The following is a 20,337-nucleotide window of genomic DNA, read 5'->3' as shown; positions in this document are numbered from 1 at the left end:
ACCTGCTTATTGAGAGTTGCAAATATTAGTTGAACTATGTTGTTTTTTTAACAGGTATCTATCATCCTCATTACACTATATACATTATGCATATATATGCTGAGTTATGTTGATTGTTGATTAAAATAAATCTTTACATAGCTTACTTTATCCACAATCATGGGTTTATTTTTGCCGAGAGATGAAAGGGGTTTACACTAACAGACTGTTAGAAAGGAATGGCTTATAAAGCCAACCTAGAGCCATGTTCCCCACCAAGTATCCTCAGGTGTCATTAACAGGAGAGTTGATGTCTATTACACTGATTTTTAAAGGTACCTGCTATGTTCTGAAGCAATTAAGACAATGGAGACCAACCCAAGGGCCAGCACAGCCTGCAGCATGGAGACAGACATCACCATCTGGTCTGAGTGTCTCCCAAAAGCTCCTACTGATTTTCAGGGGCGTGACAGAAAGAGCAGTGGGTTTGAATAGGAAGACTTCGTGGGTCCCCTGGTGTACATATCATTAGTCTTTAAGCAGACCCTATGTAGCTGTAAGCAGATTGTACATAACTGTAAGCAGACCCCACGTCAGAATGCAGCTGTAAACAGGCTTAAGGGCTTCTGTCCTACAGCGGAAGCAGGTGGATGTGGTGCCTGGCAGGCGCGCCTTCGGAGCTGAACGGTAAGGGGAATGAAGCAGTGCTGAGTGTGCTCTTTCTGAAGCTACCTCACACCGTCCAGCCCCGATTGCACACCTGGGCGCCCCACTGTCGGTGTGCAAGGCGTATAAAACACTGAAACTGGCTTCACCGGGAAGGCAGTTCCCATGCTTAGCTGACCTGGAGCGCTCACCTTGGAGCTCTGCTTTAGAAGGTTTTACTCAAGGTGGAATTTCTTACTAGCAGCGACGAGTTAAATGTCCATGGTATCCTCTGTGTGGCCCCAACATGTACATGCATAAAACACACACACACACGTCCCTGGAGAAGGCGTGGCCACACAGAGAGGAGGGAACGGGAGTCTGCTGACTGAATACACACCACAGGTTCTCCAGAGTTGGGTCAGAACTGTGTCTACCTGACGTAGCAAAGATACTTTGGACCATCTCAAATCACTGTAAACCCTGATGTTTCTTTGTGATCAATGATTTCAGCAACAGTTAATTCTGGAGGTCTGCAGACTCTAAAGAGAAAGCATCTTCCTGAACAGACATCACACAAGACACAAGTTTCAGTACCTTTTCATCTTTTTCAGTGAATGTCCCGCCATTTCCTGATTTCTTGTTGATGGCCTGGGCTACACCAACGACCTGGTACAAAGGAGAGAAAAGTGGTCATTTCTCTGAGCAAAATTATTGGTACAAATTCACCCAAGTGTGTTTACAGAAGAATTTCTACATTGTTTTTAAAAACAGCGATAAGCTACAAAACTGAAACAGAACCTCTCGGCAGTGGAACAAGTTCCACAGCCTTTACCGCAGTCTTTCTTCCTAATGAGGGTTTGGACGTTTCTAACTCCTTGGGGGCCAAACTGTATTTGATTCTGGGATTTCACCTTGCAGTGGGACAGATGATCAGCAACGACATGTCTAGTGAATATTTTTCATGTTTTTTCAATAAAAAAAACCAAATTTTTTTTTATCACATTTCAAATAAACTCTATGACAAAATGAAGATCTTTTTTTATTATGGTTAAATGTGTCAAACAGGCTACATGTTCTTTGACTAAGAATAAAACAGGACCCAGTGGCCAAGCACAGAAATTAAGATGCAGGATTAGGGTGGAAATAATTCCCAGTGGAAGAACACAGTCCACCCCCTTTTAAAGTTTCTGACCTTAGAAATGATTTCATCTTCAACAGACTCATTTTGGGGGGAAGAGGTTTTATTGAAAAAAAAATCAAAACGGTGGTAACAGCTTGAGCTTTAACCTCCAACGGACCAGCAGACGTTTGAAAGATAAACTGTATCCCAAGAAGAGTACACTGCACGCTGGGAATAAGTCTTACGTTTCCACAAAAGACTGAGCAGGAACCTTCTCTCCCCTTCCTTCACGGTGCGTCTTACTAACCAGTGCAGTTCCCACTTCAAAGTCACCTTTCCCGTCACGGAAGAACCCATGACTCAGTCCGTTCTTCCCCTTGACCACTTATTTACTGGACTCCTTCTTCCTCCTGCTGTTGTCTTCCCTGACCACTGACACTCTGGGAGTATAAAGTCCTTAGTTTGTGTGTGTGTGGGGGGAGGGGTCACCCTTTTTTTACTCAGCTCACTCTAGTCCCTCAACTGTAAGAAAAGGACAGGAAATCCCCTCTAGGGAAGCAGGACAGTGAGGGGGCGACATGATCTTGTCGGATGCAGTTTTCTGCTCTTCCCGACATCATTCCTCCTGGCCCGTGACAGAGAGAAGGGACATGAATACATGTATATATACTGAGAAGCAGGACTGTCTGATCCTGTGCCTTTTCATGGTCCTTTGTTCAACTCTCTTTGGCTCTTGAAGATGCGAACAGATTTCTAGATGCTACCATCTCGTGACAATGTGCTTACACAGCATTTTGCCAAAAGCTGAAAATGTCTGGAATGGTGGGAGTCCCCAGAGGGCCACCAGCCTGATATGCCGTGGTACCAGCAGGCCCCGGTTAGGGGTCCTGCATCCCCTCAGTGGACACCGAGGTGCTCCTGTGTCCTAAGGAGCTCAGAACCGAGAAAGGGTGACCCACAATCAGCGTTAGGATGCAGGTGCCCACTGAGCGCTGAGAGCGCAGAGGGGACACCAGACACGGGGAAAGAGAAGGCTTCCCGGAAATGATGATGTGTCTTTGTCTTTCATTAGTGGTTTCACAGGAGAAAGACGAACTCCAAACCTTCGTTCTGAGGCAGAGGAGTCATCACGGATAGAGAGACTCTCCTGCCGACCTCCTCAGGTCCTGGCACAGTGCACACGGACACACTGTGTGTGCCCCAAGCAGCCGTTTGTAGAGTGAGAAAGCCCGACAAAGCCTGGCTCGCTCGGAAGCAGGACGGGGCAGAAAGCCGGCCCCTCGTGAAATAAATGCTCTGTGATCAGACTCCATTCGCACGTTAGTTCACCATGATTTCACCATAAACTGACAGGGAGAGGAGAGTGTCTTTCAAAGTCTTAAAGGAAAAGAGGAAATCGGCCACATGATGCCCTTTCCAGTAAGAGTGATGATGTTGGTGGCTCAGGTCATTCCAGGGGGGTCCCTTTAGAAAGACGGGAAGTCACTGTGGCCCAGTGGGCTGGCCGTGGCCCTGGGCTGTGGAATACACATACCCCTCCCTCAGTCCACGAGCTGGGAGGAAAGTGGGCGGGCCAGGGGCACCTGTGGGTCCCTGAGCATCAGTTTCGACTGGACACACAGGAGCTGGGCCTGCCCCCAGCGGGTCTGCGGTGTCGTCTGGTCATTCAAGCAGAACAGCACCTGGACCAGCCAGCCCTCCCTAGGCCCCGTGGGGAGGGGCTCGGAGCCCTGCCTTTATGAAAACCTCTTTCCCAGTTTTAACTGCAGCTTCTAACTGCGTGTGCACCCTTGGGAAAACTGAGGGGTGAGCCTTTTCCTAACTGTGGCTGAGAAGTTTTCTCTGCGGTTAAAAAAAACGTCTCAAACAGGGTTTACTATGTGGCAAAAATAACTGTCTTCCATTTCTAGAAATTCTCATCTCAAACCCGCCAGTTCCACCGCCTTTTCCCTTGCCTTCTATAGTATTTCCTGTAAGTACTCGTTTCTGCTGTTCCTCAGCACGCAGTGAACAGACTGAGTTCTGGCTGTAGCTGCCCCCCCGAACAGGGGTCCTTCCCCCGGAGTCCCAGGTCCCCCGAGTCATGAAGTGTGCACTGAGCTCCCCACCTGTGTGTGGCCCAACCTCCCTCCCTGCCCCCGCCCACCTGGCTGCCCTCGCGACCCTCAGACATTCACCTCCCCGTCATCAGCCTCAGACCTCTGTGAGCCCGTCTGGCCTTGGGTGTCTCACCTTGCTTATCTCTGGACCCTTCTTTGTTTCTGACATCTGGGGCCTTTCCCTTTCTTGAGCCCATCTGTAATTTTTTAAAATTGCTTCTGGTGAAATTTTATCTCCTATAGTTTATAGAGTGGGGCGTGGGGTGGGGGAAGGCAGGGTACCTTTCCACATTCATTCGGTCAGGCAAACTGACCAGCAATGTTGGGTTCACAGGCTCAGGCCTCCTTTGTGGCCCCTGAATCCCGGATCTCTATAGATTTAGCCTCCCCCCCCCCAATCAGAATAAGATATTTACCGTTACATGAATTCACAGAACGAGAGCTTCCAACGACAAAGTTTTCATCCTTTCTGGTACCACTTATTTCTCTGATCATGTTATAGACTTAGATGTCAATGTTAATTTGTGTAAAGGAGGATTAATCAAATAAAATAGATTCTTTTTTTTTAAGCAAAAACGTCAAGTTCTTTCAAAAGACTGTAAGACCAGCAAAATGTATCTAATACATACCGTATTTCCCCATGAATAAGATGCCCCCGTGTATAACACACCCCTTAATTCTGAGGCCCGAAATTTGAAAAACAAAGACAGGCACGAAAAAGCAGGAAATGCAAGTAAAAAAAAATCTACAACCATTGTTTAAGATGCACCCAGTTTTTAAACCCCAAATTTTTTAAAAAGGTGCTTCTCATGTAGGGGAAACACGGTACACGTGCACCCATCCTGTGATGGACCACATTTTAAAAATAGCACTGATAAAAAACAGCAGGTAAAAACAGACGCAAAAGTGTAGTGTTTGTCGAAGGTCCCGTAAACAGTCAAGACAAAAAATTTTTTAAAAACCCTGTTAACTCTCCCAATGTCTGCAAACCAGCACCGTCCGCCCTCCTCGAGCGGATTGAAACCTTCAGTCTCCTGCTGCTCCTGTCACAAATCAGTTCACTTTCTTCAAGCCGAGAGACTGCTAACTGTAGTTTTCTACACGTCGCTTTTCAAAGACAGCTGTCGTGGCAGGTGTCCACGCCGGCCTCATACCTGAGAGGCAAAGCGCTGAGACACGTAGGCTTCCACAGGAAGCCCGGTCACGTCCGCTCACCTGCCAGCTGCCTGTGGGCAGCCTCAGACACCAGCACCTGACACCACGTGTTTTTAGAGCACAAAGGAGCGTCCCAGTTTTCCGTGTACCTGGCACTTTCCACAGCATACGTGGGTGTCACGCCCTCCCAGGGTCAAGTGTTCTCTCGGGCACACAGAGGACAAGACTGAACTCTGGCTGGGTGAGCAGCATGGAATGTGACAGCTGGTCCTCGCAGGGTCCACGGGTCCCAGCCACAGTGAGCCATGTCCTCCCCAAACAGCAGCAGTTTAGATGCTCACCGAGGCCTTCCCTCAGCCCAGCAACTCTCTTCGATCTCGGAGCGCTCGTGGATGGGAGAGGCCAGCAGGGAAGGGGGCGGCTACCTGTCTTGGCCCTCCTCTCCCACCACAGGAGGTCCTGTCACCGTCATGGGCTTCCAGACCACGACGAGCCCCGTGGCGAACGCCTCACTGCACCATGGGAGCGAGAGGTCCACAGGGACCAGTGGTGGACTCTCCCCAGCGTTCTTTTCAGACATTCCCTGGGCTCGGTCATCCACACCCAAACAAGTATTAGATTCAACAACCGCCGATGACCTACCAGGCACAGTCTAGTGAAGACAGAGGTGTGAACGACACAGACAAACCAACTCCCAGCCCCCCACCTCCCGCAAAAGTCATTCTGCTAAAAAGTTGGCCATTTTAAGCAAGCGAAGGGCGGCTCTGGTGCAGGACCGGCCCCGCACATCCGCTTATGGGCTCATCCTCCGATTTGGGCCTTTCAGGGGTGTGTCCGCATTCCCACTGTTGCGGGGGGCGGCTGACGTTCAGAAAAGTTGAACGGGGCGTTGGAATGTGCAGCGCCAGACGCTCCCCAGGCCGGATCCCAGAGCCTGTCCTCCCTGCGACCCCCCCACCTCCCGCTCCAAGGAAAAGGGGGACCGGCTCTGCTACACAGTACTGATCCCAAGAGGGGCCATGCAGACCGGGCTTCCCCAGCACATCCCAGTCTGCTTTCAACGCCCCCACCCAGCCCCCGCTTATCTGCTTAAACACCTAGTTCCACCCACGTCGCTGGAGCCGGTTCAAAATCAGAACTCTAAGGAACAAAGACACCAGCGTGGCTGCTCCCAGTTCTGCTTGCTTTGACTTCAATTATAAATCTCGGGACACGTTTCCATAGCCAAGGACCACGGGTGCAACGTAAAAATAAAAAGGTCCTGCGTTTCAGGGGAAAACGTAATAATACAGTTTCTAGGTTCTCCCAGGAAAAGCAGAGTGAATGGACGGATGGGCCAGGGGCGCGGAGGGACTGGGGTGAGAAGTGGTGTATCTCTCGATGGGAGTATTAGTCACACAGAGGCACCTGCAGTTGTCAAAACCCGTCCAAATGTGTGTTCAAATCTGCGTACTTCACTGTATGTAAAGTTTAACTCAGTTTTCAAAAAGGATGTGAAAATCTTCAAAGTAACCTTGTGACTGCTGATGGTGTGTGGAAGGAGTGGCCCACATGACTGCTGACCGTGTGTGGAAGCAGTGACCCATGGGCCAAGAGTTCCCGGCTATCTCAATGATGGTGGAGCAGGCCGAGGTCTGACCATCCGCTCGCTGATGTACGCAAGGGGGATGTTCACTAGGAAGGGCCGGCCAAACCCTGCCTCTGGGGTCACAGCTGCCCTGCCTTCAGATGTCCCACAGGAGTGGCCCCAACCTGAGCCCACGGTTGCGTCCAGGCCAGGGGATGCTGGGTGGAACTCTTGACCCTTGTGTTTATTCTGATCTCTTCGCACAAAAAAATCTCCTCTTTCCTGCCAACTAGTAATGTCACTGTCTGCCACACCTGCTGGTAGAGCCACAGGGACCTGCCGCCTTCTTCTTAAACTGGTCTGTCCCTTAGGACACAGAGATCCAGTTCTGAGACCATCAAGCAGCACACCGCCATTGTGAAATGTCCCCTTCGGTGCCCTGCAAAAACCGCCAGAGACACAGAGCACAACAGAAGCGTGCCTGCCCCGTCCCGAGGTGGGCACATCCTGGGCCCGGGTCCACAGGCCCCCACCGGTCTGGCCATGCCACAACCTCAAGGGAGCCAACATGTCATTTTCTGAACCCGCACTGGATGAGGAGCCTGGGTGGTGGCCCCTATCACTTTCCTTGTCTCAAAGCCAGCCTGGGTGTCTGTGCCTCATGCTGAAACTTCACAGATGTGTCACCTACAGCACAGAGAGGCGCAGACCCTGCTCAGGGACCTGTGATCACAGCCATGCATGCAGGGCGGAACCATTTCTGCCACACAGTCAGAGCTCTTTCTTTCAAACGCCGTCTTTCCACTTAATTGGGAATCAGTTCAAAACAACAACAAAGACGCGTGTCTCCTCAGTATACCCCGTACGGCCGGACTGCATCGAGGTCATTCGTTCCAACACCATTGTGCCCACCTCCACACGTGGCGCTGCCAAAAACGACTCGGGAGCCTCAGTCCCGTTTAATGACTGAGATTTGTTTTCAGGGAGGTGTCCTGCATTCTTCCAGGAGCTGGCCCACAGAGCACGGGCCCACCCTGGACGCCACTGTGGGGTTTGGACTCTCTTAACCAGGGTCAAGTGTGTCCCAGCCCTGCCTGCCTTGAGGACATGTCCAGGTCCCTGCTGCTGGGGAGGCGCTGTGCTCATGACGTGTTGAGGGTCAAGGGGTTAAAGGGGGTGCCCATCGGCCCGTACTGTGCTCCTGATACAAACGGGAGGGAAGTAACACAGCAAACAAGGCCAAAAATAAAATAAAATAAAATAAAGAGGCAAAAAAACCCCACACAAGTTTTGTGCATCCAAACGCCAAACAGGCCGAGTCTCATATACAAGTTACTGTTGGTCTCAGGGACTCAGCATCTTCCTCTCTGAGCGCTGACCACTGCGTTTGTCTGCCTGGCCCAGCTGCGCCTCGCCTTGGGAGAAGCCAGGTGCCCTGTCATTTAGTGTGCAGATCGGAGGCGGGGGGGGGGGGGAGGGGGGAGTGTCCGTGTGTGTATAATTTTTATACATTCAGATATCCTTCACACAGACATATGTTGTCACAGCCAAAACATAATTTTATCTTGTAAGTGTGTTTCCCTCTAAGAGGAAGCTGACCCGAACAGGTAACCGCGCGTGAAGGCCCGTGGCGCAGCAGTCTCCCCGGCAAACCCCCAGCAGCGGGACTGCACATACCGCCGCCGGCGCGAACCGGGGGCCCTGCCCACACAGCTGCGCCAGCTTCCACGGAGTCCACTGGGCGTGAACTCACGTGTTCACAGCTCTAGGCTTTAGGATCACGTCCTGCCAGGCCGTAAGCTGCATTTTTAAAAACTAAAATAAATGAAAGAATTGTTTGGTAGCTTCTCAGGAATGAGAAATGAGGCACAGAAAAAATATACATATATGGTTCAAAAACTGTATCAGAGCGTCACCCCCTGCCGTTTAACTTGATATAACCCTGGGTTTTTCATCTCCACTCTTGATCAGATGTTTAGATGAAGGTTTGATAAGAAGAACTACACACAGTGTTTAACAGTTTATATAAAGCACTTTAGCTGCTCACATATCTATTGAGAACAGTAATTTCATTGATAACCACCTTAACTCTCTAAGAAAAAATAAATATTTAATACTCAAAATCCATCCAAGGGTCTAGTTCTGTGACTCTGGGTCAGACTGTCCATGCTTATCTGCAGCTGGTCCCAGACCACTAACTCCACCCTTCAGAGCTTATCCACAACTCCTCAATGTGCAGTGTATCCACGATCTTCGACATTAAAGGGAAAATGTACCCCCACAAATGGCTGCCCCTGGACGTAGGGACGAAGACAGACCTCCTGTGGTGTAACACACAGCGTGCAGGCTGGCACCCATCTCACGAGCATGACAAATGAGATTTGGGCAAACACAGCCCACCGCTAATTTGATCTGCCGTCTCAAGCTCCCCTTCACCCTCTCTTCTCCTCCTGGACCAGACAGGAAGCCTTGGGGACAGCGCCCAACAGCACATTTTTCATCCACCGCTCTGAAGACACGTCTGCCCCCAGGAAAACCATCTCCTTCTTTACAAAACATACTTGTTTATGATTAAAGGTCAAGGTGGGGAAAGAAAAAGCAAAGATCGTCCGCATTGCGACACCCAGTCCAGGACGAACGGTAGCTCCGCGAGGACTTCTGATTCTAAAACAGCTACAAGAAAGAACACCGCGGGGGACACAGGGGTACGTGCAGTGAACAATTCATAAATTTTTTAAAAAATGCCAGAAACATAGGACCTGCCAATTCTTTAAGGCTAAATAGATCAACCAGCAGCCTGCAATTAAGCTCAGCTTTTTTTATTTTTTGTAGCCATTTTTGCATCCAGTCTGACCAGGAACTGAAGCACCACGTGTAAAGCTGTAACGTGTCCCTGGTTCCAAGTTCACATGTCAAATACAAGAAGGCTCCCAGGGGCTCTGTGAGCCGGAGGTCCCACTGGCAAGGTTCCACCCGGGCTTGCGGGGTCCACACAGCAGGGCCCTCTCCAGACACCCCAGTGCTCATCCTTCCTGTGCCATTTCCCCGGCCCCCCAAATCCACAGCCCGCCCTCGGAACTGGTGTGCCGAACCACCGGACTTATTCAACATGTCGTGTCACCTTGCGCCAGTCTTTAATTTTGGGGTGTACAGGGTCTGAAAACAATTTTAGAGCAAGCATGTTCCCTGCTACTAGGCTTTCCACCCACTCGCCGTGTCACAGTGGTTCAGCCCGGACTCGTCCAAACCAGACCGTTCAAGGGGAATATTAAAACATGAACAGTCGAGTCAGTATGGTGCACATTACTTTGTGTATCGCAAGCATTTATTTTTCTTGACCGCGGCTGGAATTACACATCTGATCCCAGGAATGCTTTATCGTGAGATTTTATATATATATATGATCTCATAAAAATTAGCTAATAGTTTTTGAAAACCTGTGGGAGTTTCTTTTGAAAGGAAGAGATAAATAGCTAGTTAGCCAAAATATTCCTTTCTCAAATTGTTGAGAAATGATCATATGTCCTGTTATATTTGCATCACAGAATGGTAAAATACTGACTAGGATAAGGTAAAATCAAGATGCTACAATAAAAACAGAGAATGAGGAAAGCTCTGTGATTCTAGATTCGATTCCTGCGTCATAACTGGAGCTGACACTCAACTGAGAGGAAACAGGTGCTCCAGCCTGAAGGACATCCCTGGAGATCACCTGCAGCTCGGATCCGTAAGAGATGTTCACAGGGCTTGCCCTGCGGCCCAGTGTCCCGCCTCCCACCTCACTGGTTGCAGCCCCTAACAACAAAGGACGCCTGTCTGCACCACGTCGCAGCGCGCCACGCATCAGGGGAGGTGGCACAACAGAAGTAGGTCACCTGAGCCGCAGAGAAATAGTTGATGTCCCCTGCCCTTCTTTACAGAACATAAAAGAACTGTCTGGTTATAGAAATAACTAATGTGAGTGACAAAAATAAAAACTGGGTCAGGCGCCCTGGTCCCCAACATCCAGCATTACGTCAGAAAGAAGCTGAACAGCATCCCCAAGAACCCACACCCTTGCTGCCGCTGTTCCCTTTGTGCGTGTGCGTGTGCGTGTGCATGAGAGAGAGACGGTTCTTCTCCCGAGCTCGCTGGCCCACATGAACAGGACACACGCTCCTGCAACTCTTCTGTCCCTGGGAAAATGTCCTCGGGTTTCCTGGCTGGATTCCTCTAAGGACAGTGTGCAGGATGTGACTCGGGGCCCTCTCCCCCTCTCACTCCTCTTTTCTTTTTCCATTTTAAAAAGAGCCCATCAGCCTAGTGGCTTGTGCTCTCACCGTGGAAGAGCCGTCAGAGAGCAGCGGGCCCCCTTGTCCCCAGCACCCCTTCTGCGTGGAGCAACATGAGACACAGCAGAACTGTCAGAAGCCCTCCTCCTCACAGCATGGCCCAGGAGTCAGTCTACCCCAGCTAGAATCTCAGCTTCACTGGTTTTCAGTCATGTGACTTGGGCTGACTCCCCTCAATGTCTGCCTCCTCATCTGTGGGGTGGGAACCGGTAAGGATGGCCTCCTGTGGATCTGGTGAAGGTTAAGTGCAAGAAGGTAACCCAGGTCCTCGGGAGGATTTCCACAGGACAAGCAGTCATAGGCACAGGCTGACCCTATGTTCCACACCCCCAAACACGGGCTGGGCTGGCTGTCTTCTCGGCCAACCCTGTGTTCTTTTGTCTTCATCTTCTCTGACCAGTTGCCCTTTGACATTTCCAAAATAAATGCCTTTACCCTTCTCAAGTTTCTCCAGTTGTTTCCCCCACTCTCCCCGTTAACCCTCTTCCCGTAGAAGGGAGTAGCATGGGGGGAAGGTAGAAAAAAATGTTACACTCTACGATTTTTTTAAAGAAAATGTTTGTCACAGAAGTTCAGGGATAATACCTCTGATCCGGACTTCTAGAAAGGTATTGTGATATCTAACCACATGTCAGATGATAGCAGTAATGAAAAGACCCCTGAAAATTCTTCATTGGCTGGAGTACCTCACAAGAAGAAGAGACCAATGAGGAGATGACATATTTTACTGAATCTTAAAAGTCTTCCGGAATTTTCCATACCACATTAACAGTTCAGCCTCTCATAGCTGATATTTAACTGCTCCTGTCCGAGCCTGTGCCCATGCCTGAAGATCAGTGTCACCAAGGGTGCTGGGACATTTTGTAAACAATTGATGAACACTCGATATCCACATTTTGCGTTAGGTTGCCTGGTAATTCACTAGGATCGGTGTTGGCTGACTCAATGCAGTTGGACTAATGCAGAGAAGATGCCAAATTCCTTTTGCCTCATCTATGAGGAAAAACAGCAAAAGCGTATTTCTTTACAGCTTGATGTCTGTTCAATGGTAGACCAGTTGGCCGGGAATTCGCTGGTGCTCATTGGACCTCAGCTGGCTGGTTAGTATATGGCTGATAACCTCTCTTCCTACAACCTGACCATTCCCTGTCTGTCTTTAAAGCTCTGTTACTTCTGTCTTTCTGCAGAATTAACAGCTGACATTCACTAATAACTTCCAACATGTCAGGAACTGTGAGGAGCCCTCGGCATGCATGAAATTTAGTCTTAACAGCCCTATGAGGAAGGTCTTTTTATAAGCCCCATGTTTGTAGGACACCGTAGGCACTGACCAGTGCCATCCTGGTTACTCATCGAGTAGGCGGTAAAGACAGGACTCCACCCACGAGCAACAGATCTCAGCCGTCACTACCAAAGCCCTACGGTGGCCTGCCATTCCAATCTCAAACACTTTGTGGAAGAAAGAGCACTTTCGTGTGGACACAAAAGCCAGCCCTGCCCTGAATCTGTTTACCTAGCTACAGATGTGCAGATAAATCTAGGTCACATGCTGAGTCTTCTTCGCGGCCCTGCTTTTTGGGCAGTCAGATTACTTTTTTATACTGCAGCCACCATGTGAGAGTATGTCTACTCGTCTGACCATTTCTCCTCACTTTTTTCTTTGAAGAGAGAATTCTCACGGGACATCTTTCGAGCTGGGCTGTGGGAGCACAGGGGGCAGAGGTGGCACGTAGAGAATGAGGAGGGATCCATGAGATGTTTAAAAGCCACATGTGGAAACCCTCCCTTCAGTAAAGCTAGCGAGTCTCCGGGGATGTCCCCGACGGCTTCCTATCCCAGGAAATGCTTGGAACGAGTTAACTATAGCAACAGTGAAGAGCACAGGCTTCCCACCAAGTCATCACAGGGTGAACCAGAGAGGACGCGGGAGCCAGGCAGCAGGCAGACTCGGGGGTGTCCTGGGGTCCCGCAGGAATCTCAGGAGACCGGGGGACAACCACAGTCAGGGGCGTGGGGCTGAACCCACTTCCATCAGATCTACGTGTGAGCAGATGGCCCTTGGCTGAGAGTGGGGTTATGTATTCATATATCCAAGCTTAAGTCATCCCCACTAGAATGGCTAAAGTTTCCCCCAGTGACAATGCCCAGTGTTGCCAAGGACATGAAGCCACCGGCATGCTCATTCCGCACCGACAGGAGCGCACATGGTGCAGCCACTTTCAGAGAGAGCTTGGGAGTCTCTGATAAAATTACACAGACACCTGTCATATGATCTCACAGTTCCCACTCTTGAACAGCACAGGTGTGAATGACGCTGGTCCACTTACACCGTGGACTTTTTTTTAATACACACACTGGGGAAATGTTTGGAGATTTGCAACAATTAAAAAAAAAACCCTTTCAGATGAACCTAAAAAATGTTCTGATGATCGTTGCAACTAGATAACCCCTGATGAAAGCATTATTTAGACGCTTACACTAGATAATGTGACATCAGTGGATTACAGCCACCACCACAGTTCTACATCTTGGGACAGGATAAAGCCGTGAAGAGAATACCAGAGGGTAAGGAAATGAAATGTCTATGTCACAGTAGAGTTTCCAGCAAGATTCAACCCGACAACTAACGTCTAACGGCTATCAAGCAGGACATTGAAGCACTGGATAGTTAACTTGTCACTGTTGTATTACTTCGTAAGTGTGCAGAGCAAACTGTTCTCTCCAAAGAAAGAAAAATATTTTCAAATGACCTTTTATGAAATGGAGAATTGGCTTACCTCTTTCCTGTGATTCTTGATTGGCATACAGAGAATGCTCTGTGTCCTGTAGCCTGTAATTTGGTCGACTTCTGCATTGAATCGAGGATCCTAGTAAGGACACAGAAATTCAATTGAATGACTGACCTGTTCAGAGACTGATTTGATTTCCCCCCCGATTTATAAGATTAGAGAAATCTAACCTTCGACTTACCTGGTTGCTCTGAATGACAATTTTATTGTTATAAAAGGCATCCAGTCGTGGCAGTTCAATATCATTTTTGACAACAAGAAATGAGGGGTTTTTTTTTGAGAAGCTAATGTTTATGAGAATCTGAAAAAATACAGGCTCACACAAAATGTTCATAAATAAAGGAAATTCAAAAGATGAATCAGTTTCCCTAGCCCGACCTCGATGCAGGAGACAATAGCCACTTGCTGCCTCTGTGGTACAGCTCACATGTCCCTGTCCCACTGACTCGGTCTCCTGGGCCATCTGAGCCTCCTTGCTCCGAACCTCTTCCCTTAAAACCTGCCTTGGCCCTGGCCAGTTGTCTCAGTGGTAGAGCGTCAGCCTGGCGTGCAGGAGTCCTAGGTTCGATTCCCGGCCAGGGCACACAGGAGAAGCACCCATCTGCTTCTCCACCCCTCCCCCTCTCCTTCCTCTTTATATCTCTCTTCCTCTCCCTCAGCCGAGGCTCCATTGGAGCAAAGTTGGCCCGGGCGCTGAGGATAGCTCTGTGGCCTCTGCCTCAGGCGCTAGAATGGCTCTGGTTGCAGCAGAGCAACGCCCCAGATGGGCAGAGCATTGTCCCCCTGGTGGGCATGCCGGGTGGATCCCGGTCTGGCGCATGCGGGAGTCTGTCTGACTGTCTCCCTGTTTCCAACTTCAGAAAAATACAAAAAAAAACCCTGCCGCCTCCACAATGACCCTCCCAACATTGCCTTTACCTCCCCTGTGATGACAGCTCAGATATGTGCTCTACATTCTGTCCTTCTAGCTCAGGGCTTCGTAAGAACTGAAATCTGGTCTTTTCTTCCGTGTGTGTGTGTGTGTAAAAGCCATATGGCTTCAGTCAGACTGTAAACAACTCCTTAATATTTTGAATGTCTTTCCCCTTTTACCAAATACCTCACGACATCCAGTAATCATAAAGGACTCTGAGTGGTACGATAGTTCTTTTTTTCTTCTGTTGTTTTTTAATTTTTATTTATTGATTTTAGAGAGAGAGAGGAAGAAAGAGGGAGAGAGACAGAAATATAGTCTTCCTGTATGTGCCCTGACCAGGGATCGAACCCACAAGCTCTGAGCATCAGGACGATGCTCTCACCAACCAAGCCCTCTGGCTAGAATGAGGTATGGCAATTGTAACCGTGGGTGCAGAGAGAGAGAAAGATCCAGGCGACTTCCCATCAGACTTCAAACCGGGGAGAGGAGAGGTAGGCTGCAGACTCCATGAGGGGCTTCTGTTGGCTCCTCAGGGCGTTTCTGATATTAGCACAGGACCTCCAAAGTATGTGTTAAATCAATGAAGCGATTCATGAACAAACGACATCATCGTTGTAGATGTGATCATTGTTAGCTTATTACTGTTTAAAGCAAATCCTGTAGGCGGCGGGGGTGAAGCACACCAGAAGAAATGGGTACAGCACCATGTGGGGTAAGATTAGCACGGAAACAAGCATACCAGAACATAATCACTGGAATGAGCGCTCAGAGCAGTCACCCTGGGAAGTTATATGCTCGACCTAATAATAGCATCACCGCTCTGGCAAGTCTGCGTGTGGAATTCCCTTCAGAGAATATGGAATAGCCACACTAGAAGATCCTCATCTTTGAAGGTCATTTCTTTTTCTTTTCTCTTCTTTTCTTTTTTTTTTTTAATTAGCCTAAAGTAATGCAAAGCCAAACCTGGAAATGCAGTAAATGAATACATCAGATTGACTCAATTAGGGTCAGAAATGAGGCCAGTTTTTCCCTAAGAGAACCAGTCTTGGCAGTAAAGATAATTTTTTAAAAAAGTTATAAAACAGTGGGTAATCAGTATAAATATTTTATATTACAAAGTAACCACAACTGTATTCTTGCTTTTTCTGCAAACATGCTCAAAGTTATATTGATACACAGAGAAAACCTTAGCTGAGTGTTTCTAAGAAGTCATTCTTAAGTAACGTTCGCTATTGCAAAGTTATCTAAAGGAAGCGGACAGGATCCTGATGCTGATGAATTAAAGAAGAAAAAAATTAACTTATTCAGTGAATTACTCTACAAGCCAATATCAAAAGGTGGGCAAAAATGCATCATCAGCAGTTACTTTGTTAATGAATATTTTCATTACGAGACCAAACTCAACTCTCATCAAGACAGTGGAGTTACAGAGACTGAAACTTGCAGGAACTTTCACCAGGTTGGTTCGGTGCAGATAGAAAGTTAACATCAACAGCAGCCTGGGTTTCACTCTTCACAGGCAGGTGGGAGGACCGCACACCGCCCCCACTCACTTCGGGGGAGGGGGGGGCTGGGCCTCGCGGTGAATTTCCCTTTAACGAGCATGCAGAGAACTTCCCCGGGACTCCGAAGGAAAAACGGAACACGTCTAGGACCGTGACTGCTCCTTTCACTGGTGCGGGTTGAGAGCAAAACGGTGACACCGGTCAGGAAAAGGTTAGGCCCTGGGGTCCCTGCCCAGCCTGAGGGGACCTCGCTCAGCAGCTGGGGCATTCAGCTGAGTCACAGACTGCAGTCCTTAGCCGTGAGGACCATGCCCTAGCTGGAGTCTGCACAGGAGGGACATGCTACAAAACAGCTGGCCTGCGTTCTTCCACAGTCTCTGTCATGGAGGAAATAGTGCAACACCGCCTCTGTCCCAGGCTTAACGGAGGGTAAGAGACAAGGCAGGTGCGTGCCGGCTTTGATCCCGATGAGAGCATTCCCAGAGGAAAGCATGACTCTAAAGGACAGTAATAGAACAAGTGAGCCCATCTGACTATAGACTTATGTTTATTTTTTTAATTGAATTTATTGGGGTGACACTGGTTAGTAAAATGATCTGGGTTTCAGGTGTACAGTACTACAGTACATCCTCTGTATATTGTCTGGTGTGTTCACCCCCCCTCCAGTCACGTCTCCTTCTGTCACCATTTACCGCCCTTTACACTCTGCTACCCCCCACCCCCCTTCCTTCTTATAATCACCACTGTTGTCTGTGTCTGGAGCTTTCTCCTTTCTCCAATCCCAGCAGACTTGGATAATAGTATCATATCCTAACACTTCCTGATTTTAATAAATGCATTATTACAATGGTACAAGAGAATGTTCTTGTTGAAAAACATACTGAAAAATGACTGAAATATTTAGTAAAGATGTCTCCAACTTATTAAATGGTTCAGAAAAAAATAACATGCCCACGTGACTCCTGCACATTGCACAGAGGAAAAGAGAAGCAAACGGGGCGAAAGTTCCCCAGGGAATCCGGGTCACGGGTGAGCAGGGGCTTCCCATCGCGGTCTTGCAGCTTTTCTGTAAGTTTGAAATGACAGAAAAAGAACAGAAACCAAGGAAGGGAAATAACGTGATCGACTTGCCAAATTAGAAGCTGGTTTTCTCCACAGACTGGCATTTAAAGATAACGCCTGAAGCTAATTAGAAGAACAGTGAGCAAAAACAGATACAGCCGTTCCCAAACTGTGTTCCCTGGGGCACAGTTGTGCCGTGACAGATGGCCCATGTATCAAAACGGAAACCGTTGCTAGGGTTATTTCTTCTTTCCACAATTCATGTTGGAAATGATTTTATTCATCAGAAATTCATTTGAGAGAGCCTGCATTTCTTGAAGCAGAAAGAGGGACCCGCAGGGGGGACAGACAGGAAAGAGCGATGTGGGCGTGGGAGGAACAGCAGCTGTGTGGCCATGCGACCCTCCCTCAGGACCCCCAGGCCCTCCCCCACACGTGGAGCGGCTGTCCGGTGGAAACAGGAGGAGAGCCATACTTCTGTGTTTGTGTTCCCGTTGACTTGGGAGAAGGAGGGCTGTTCTGACAATGGGAAATCTCAGGGAGGCTGAAGGCTTCCACAGGACAGGGGCTAGAGGTTCAAGGCCATCTGTGCTGGTAAATACTGTGTCAATTCACCGAGACGGAGGGATGCCCAGACAGCTGGTAGGACCTTATTTCCGGGTCTGAGAGCAGGTCCCCTGAAGATTCAGTGTGTGAATCAGGAGGCCGAGGAGAGTGGGCCTTCCCCAGTGCAGTGGCTGCCACCCACCCAGAGTGGGGGTGCTGAGCAGAACAAACAGGCAGACAGGGCTCTCTGCTATCGGTTCTGTGTCTCTGAAGAACCCAGGCTAGTCTACAACCCAGTCCAGAGTCCAGATACCAGGTGAGATCTACATAGTTTTAAGTGTAAAGAAAACGCCAGACACATAAATAGTGCTGTTCTGATCACTCCGCATCGCTGTCTCATTAGAAACAAGCCCTGGACCATGTTTCAGAAAGCGGCCCAGGTGACAGGCTGATGCAGGAGGTGACGTGTGACTGAGCATGGGCCTGTGGGCGGCACCCACCTGCTCGCCCTCCACAGAGGTCTGCGGTCTGACCGAGGACGACTGGTCTAAGTTGCGGGTCTCCCTCTTCCACTGTAAGTATAGGAATGTTTCACTTTATTAGTAAAAAATAAAAATAGCTGATGTCTCCAACTTATATCATTCTGCTACAAAGTTTTAAGTAGTGAATCAAATGTTGATTTTCTCACAGTTAACTTATCCAGGAGACTTGATTCTGAGCTTCAGTCTGAGCATGATTATATTGTACTTCATGCTGCTTTGAGTTTGTTCTTTTTACCGTGTGGTGACACACTGTTAAAGTGTCCTGGGGTCCAATAAGCTTAAGAAATACTGCTACAGAGTATCGTTTTTACAGATGGATGTTGAGAGACTGAGAAAACATGAGACTGTGTTCTCATACTCTGACTACTTTCACAAAAGGCTATGAGATAGTAATCTATTGAAATGATTGGTGGGGACTGACTCCCACTGTTCATCCCAATGTAAATTATAGGTTGCAGGTCAATTCCACAACTTCTAGCGGAAGTCCCGGGACACCTATCACTTCTGCGAGGCCACTATAAACACAGGCAGGTCCAGGGTGCCAAAGGTCAGATGGCAACCTGGCAATCGTGGGGTTGAGGCTCCACCCTGGGCATGTGCCAGGTCGAGGACACGGCCCTTTCAGACAGCCGTCCAAGAATTAAACCGCTGCCACCACGAAACAAAGATTACACTGCCGGCCCTTAAAGATGAGAAGCGGACGACACAAAATGGCTAAGAGTGAAGAAGTTCTCGGACAGGAGGACCTGTGAACCACACAGGCAAATGGAAGCGTTCTCAGCACAGCGGAAGGAAGCCTGCTGTTCTTGGGACTGGACTGCTGCTGGGAAGTGGAAACCCAGCTGTTACCTAAGACAGGAAGGGGATTCCTCAGCTGTGTCCTGAATACCCGTCCCGGGTTCAGCCAGGGTGTGACATTACTGCAGAGGTCAAACCAGTCATGGTACAGTGCCAGGAAGAACCCAGTTGAAACAGAAGGCTCCTCCAGATGGAGTCTGAGAGATATTCCCGGACTTCAGCTCTGGAAGCTATGGCGTCTCTCCGAGCTCCTACCCTCAGTGTCCCTCGCCTGTTGCTGGCATAGATTCCTTTGCCTCCACAGCCTGGGTCAGCCTGGACGCCTCCACAGCCTGGGTCAGCCTGGTCCTCTCTTCCCCGACCTCTGCCTCCCCTGGTGGCCGAGTCCCACCAGTGCCACCTCCTCACCTGGAACCCACTTCCTCCTGGTCTGTAAGGCTTCTGACCCTCACTTCCTTGCACGACTGACATCACTTCTCCTCCCGGGTTCCGGAATTTCCCCTCTACTTCATGTTACAACCACCATAACGTTCAGCTCTCTAAAGCACCGTCTGACTCAAACGGGCCCGCCTTTGGAACCACCAAAGTGACTCCTCCCAGCCCTGGACCCCAGCCGCGCTCCCCAGCCTGGCACCCAAGACCACGTTCACTGCCAGGCTCTGCTCTTCCAGCTGCCCACAGTGTGGGCAATGACCACGTATTTCCATGCAGCACCCCGTCCAGCTCCCGTCTCTGCTTGAGGCCTGTCTGGACAAGTGGATCTTACTGAACACACACCTCCAGTGGCTGAAACTTTAGCTCCTGTCCAGGGTCCCTTATCACACATTGCCCCCTCAAATAACCTTCCTCCACTCCACCCCCCAAACTGCTGTCATTCCCTGCTTCCCTGAGCCCACCACACTCTCCTCAGCATCTCTTATGGTCTGCTTTCTAGTCTACGTGTCTACTGTGCCTACTGTAACTTTTGTTGAATCAGTACTTACAAAGATGACTAGACACTAGGTACTGGATTAGGTATCAGGGATATAGGAGTAAATAAAAAGGTGACCACCCTGGAGTCACATAGAGGAGCTGCCGGCCGCGGTGACCGTGGACGCTTTATAGTGGAGTTCTCTACCCTGCCCGGCAGGGAGCTACGACAGCCGTCTCTCTAAAGTGCCAGAAAGTATGTCATAAACAAACAAGGTGTCATTCAGTGAAGATGCTTTGTTTAAAACCTGTAATTCTATTAATGAAAAGGATCACTTTAAGTGTGTGAAACCTGAAGAATTATATTGTAT

General features: G+C 49.1%; 1 protein-coding gene and 1 long non-coding RNA gene across 5 annotated transcripts in view; one reads left to right on the top strand and one right to left on the bottom strand.

The window, feature by feature from the left end:
• The window catches only part of PDE5A (phosphodiesterase 5A), a 92,865-nt gene that overhangs the window by 50,755 nt on the left and 21,773 nt on the right, over nucleotides 1-20,337 (bottom strand). For all 3 annotated transcript variants that reach the window (XM_066233941.1, XM_066233943.1, XM_066233942.1), the window contains exons 3-4: nucleotides 13,677-13,766; nucleotides 1,222-1,293 (exon numbers count right to left, since the gene is read on the bottom strand). In XM_066233941.1, the coding sequence (XP_066090038.1) occupies nucleotides 1,222-1,293; nucleotides 13,677-13,766 (162 nt within the window). The remainder of the gene's footprint in view (nucleotides 1-1,221; nucleotides 1,294-13,676; nucleotides 13,767-20,337) is intronic.
• The window catches only part of LOC136307083 (uncharacterized), a 58,446-nt gene that overhangs the window by 25,446 nt on the left and 12,663 nt on the right, over nucleotides 1-20,337 (top strand). For both annotated transcript variants that reach the window (XR_010725785.1, XR_010725779.1), the window contains exon 2: nucleotides 18,121-18,291. This is a non-coding gene — a long non-coding RNA (uncharacterized lncRNA). The remainder of the gene's footprint in view (nucleotides 1-18,120; nucleotides 18,292-20,337) is intronic.

This window comes from Saccopteryx bilineata, chromosome 1 (assembly GCF_036850765.1).
Source record: "Saccopteryx bilineata isolate mSacBil1 chromosome 1, mSacBil1_pri_phased_curated, whole genome shotgun sequence".
In the NCBI taxonomy this organism is placed as follows: Eukaryota; Metazoa; Chordata; class Mammalia; order Chiroptera; family Emballonuridae; genus Saccopteryx; species Saccopteryx bilineata.
This window is presented reverse-complemented; position numbering and strand designations above follow the sequence as displayed.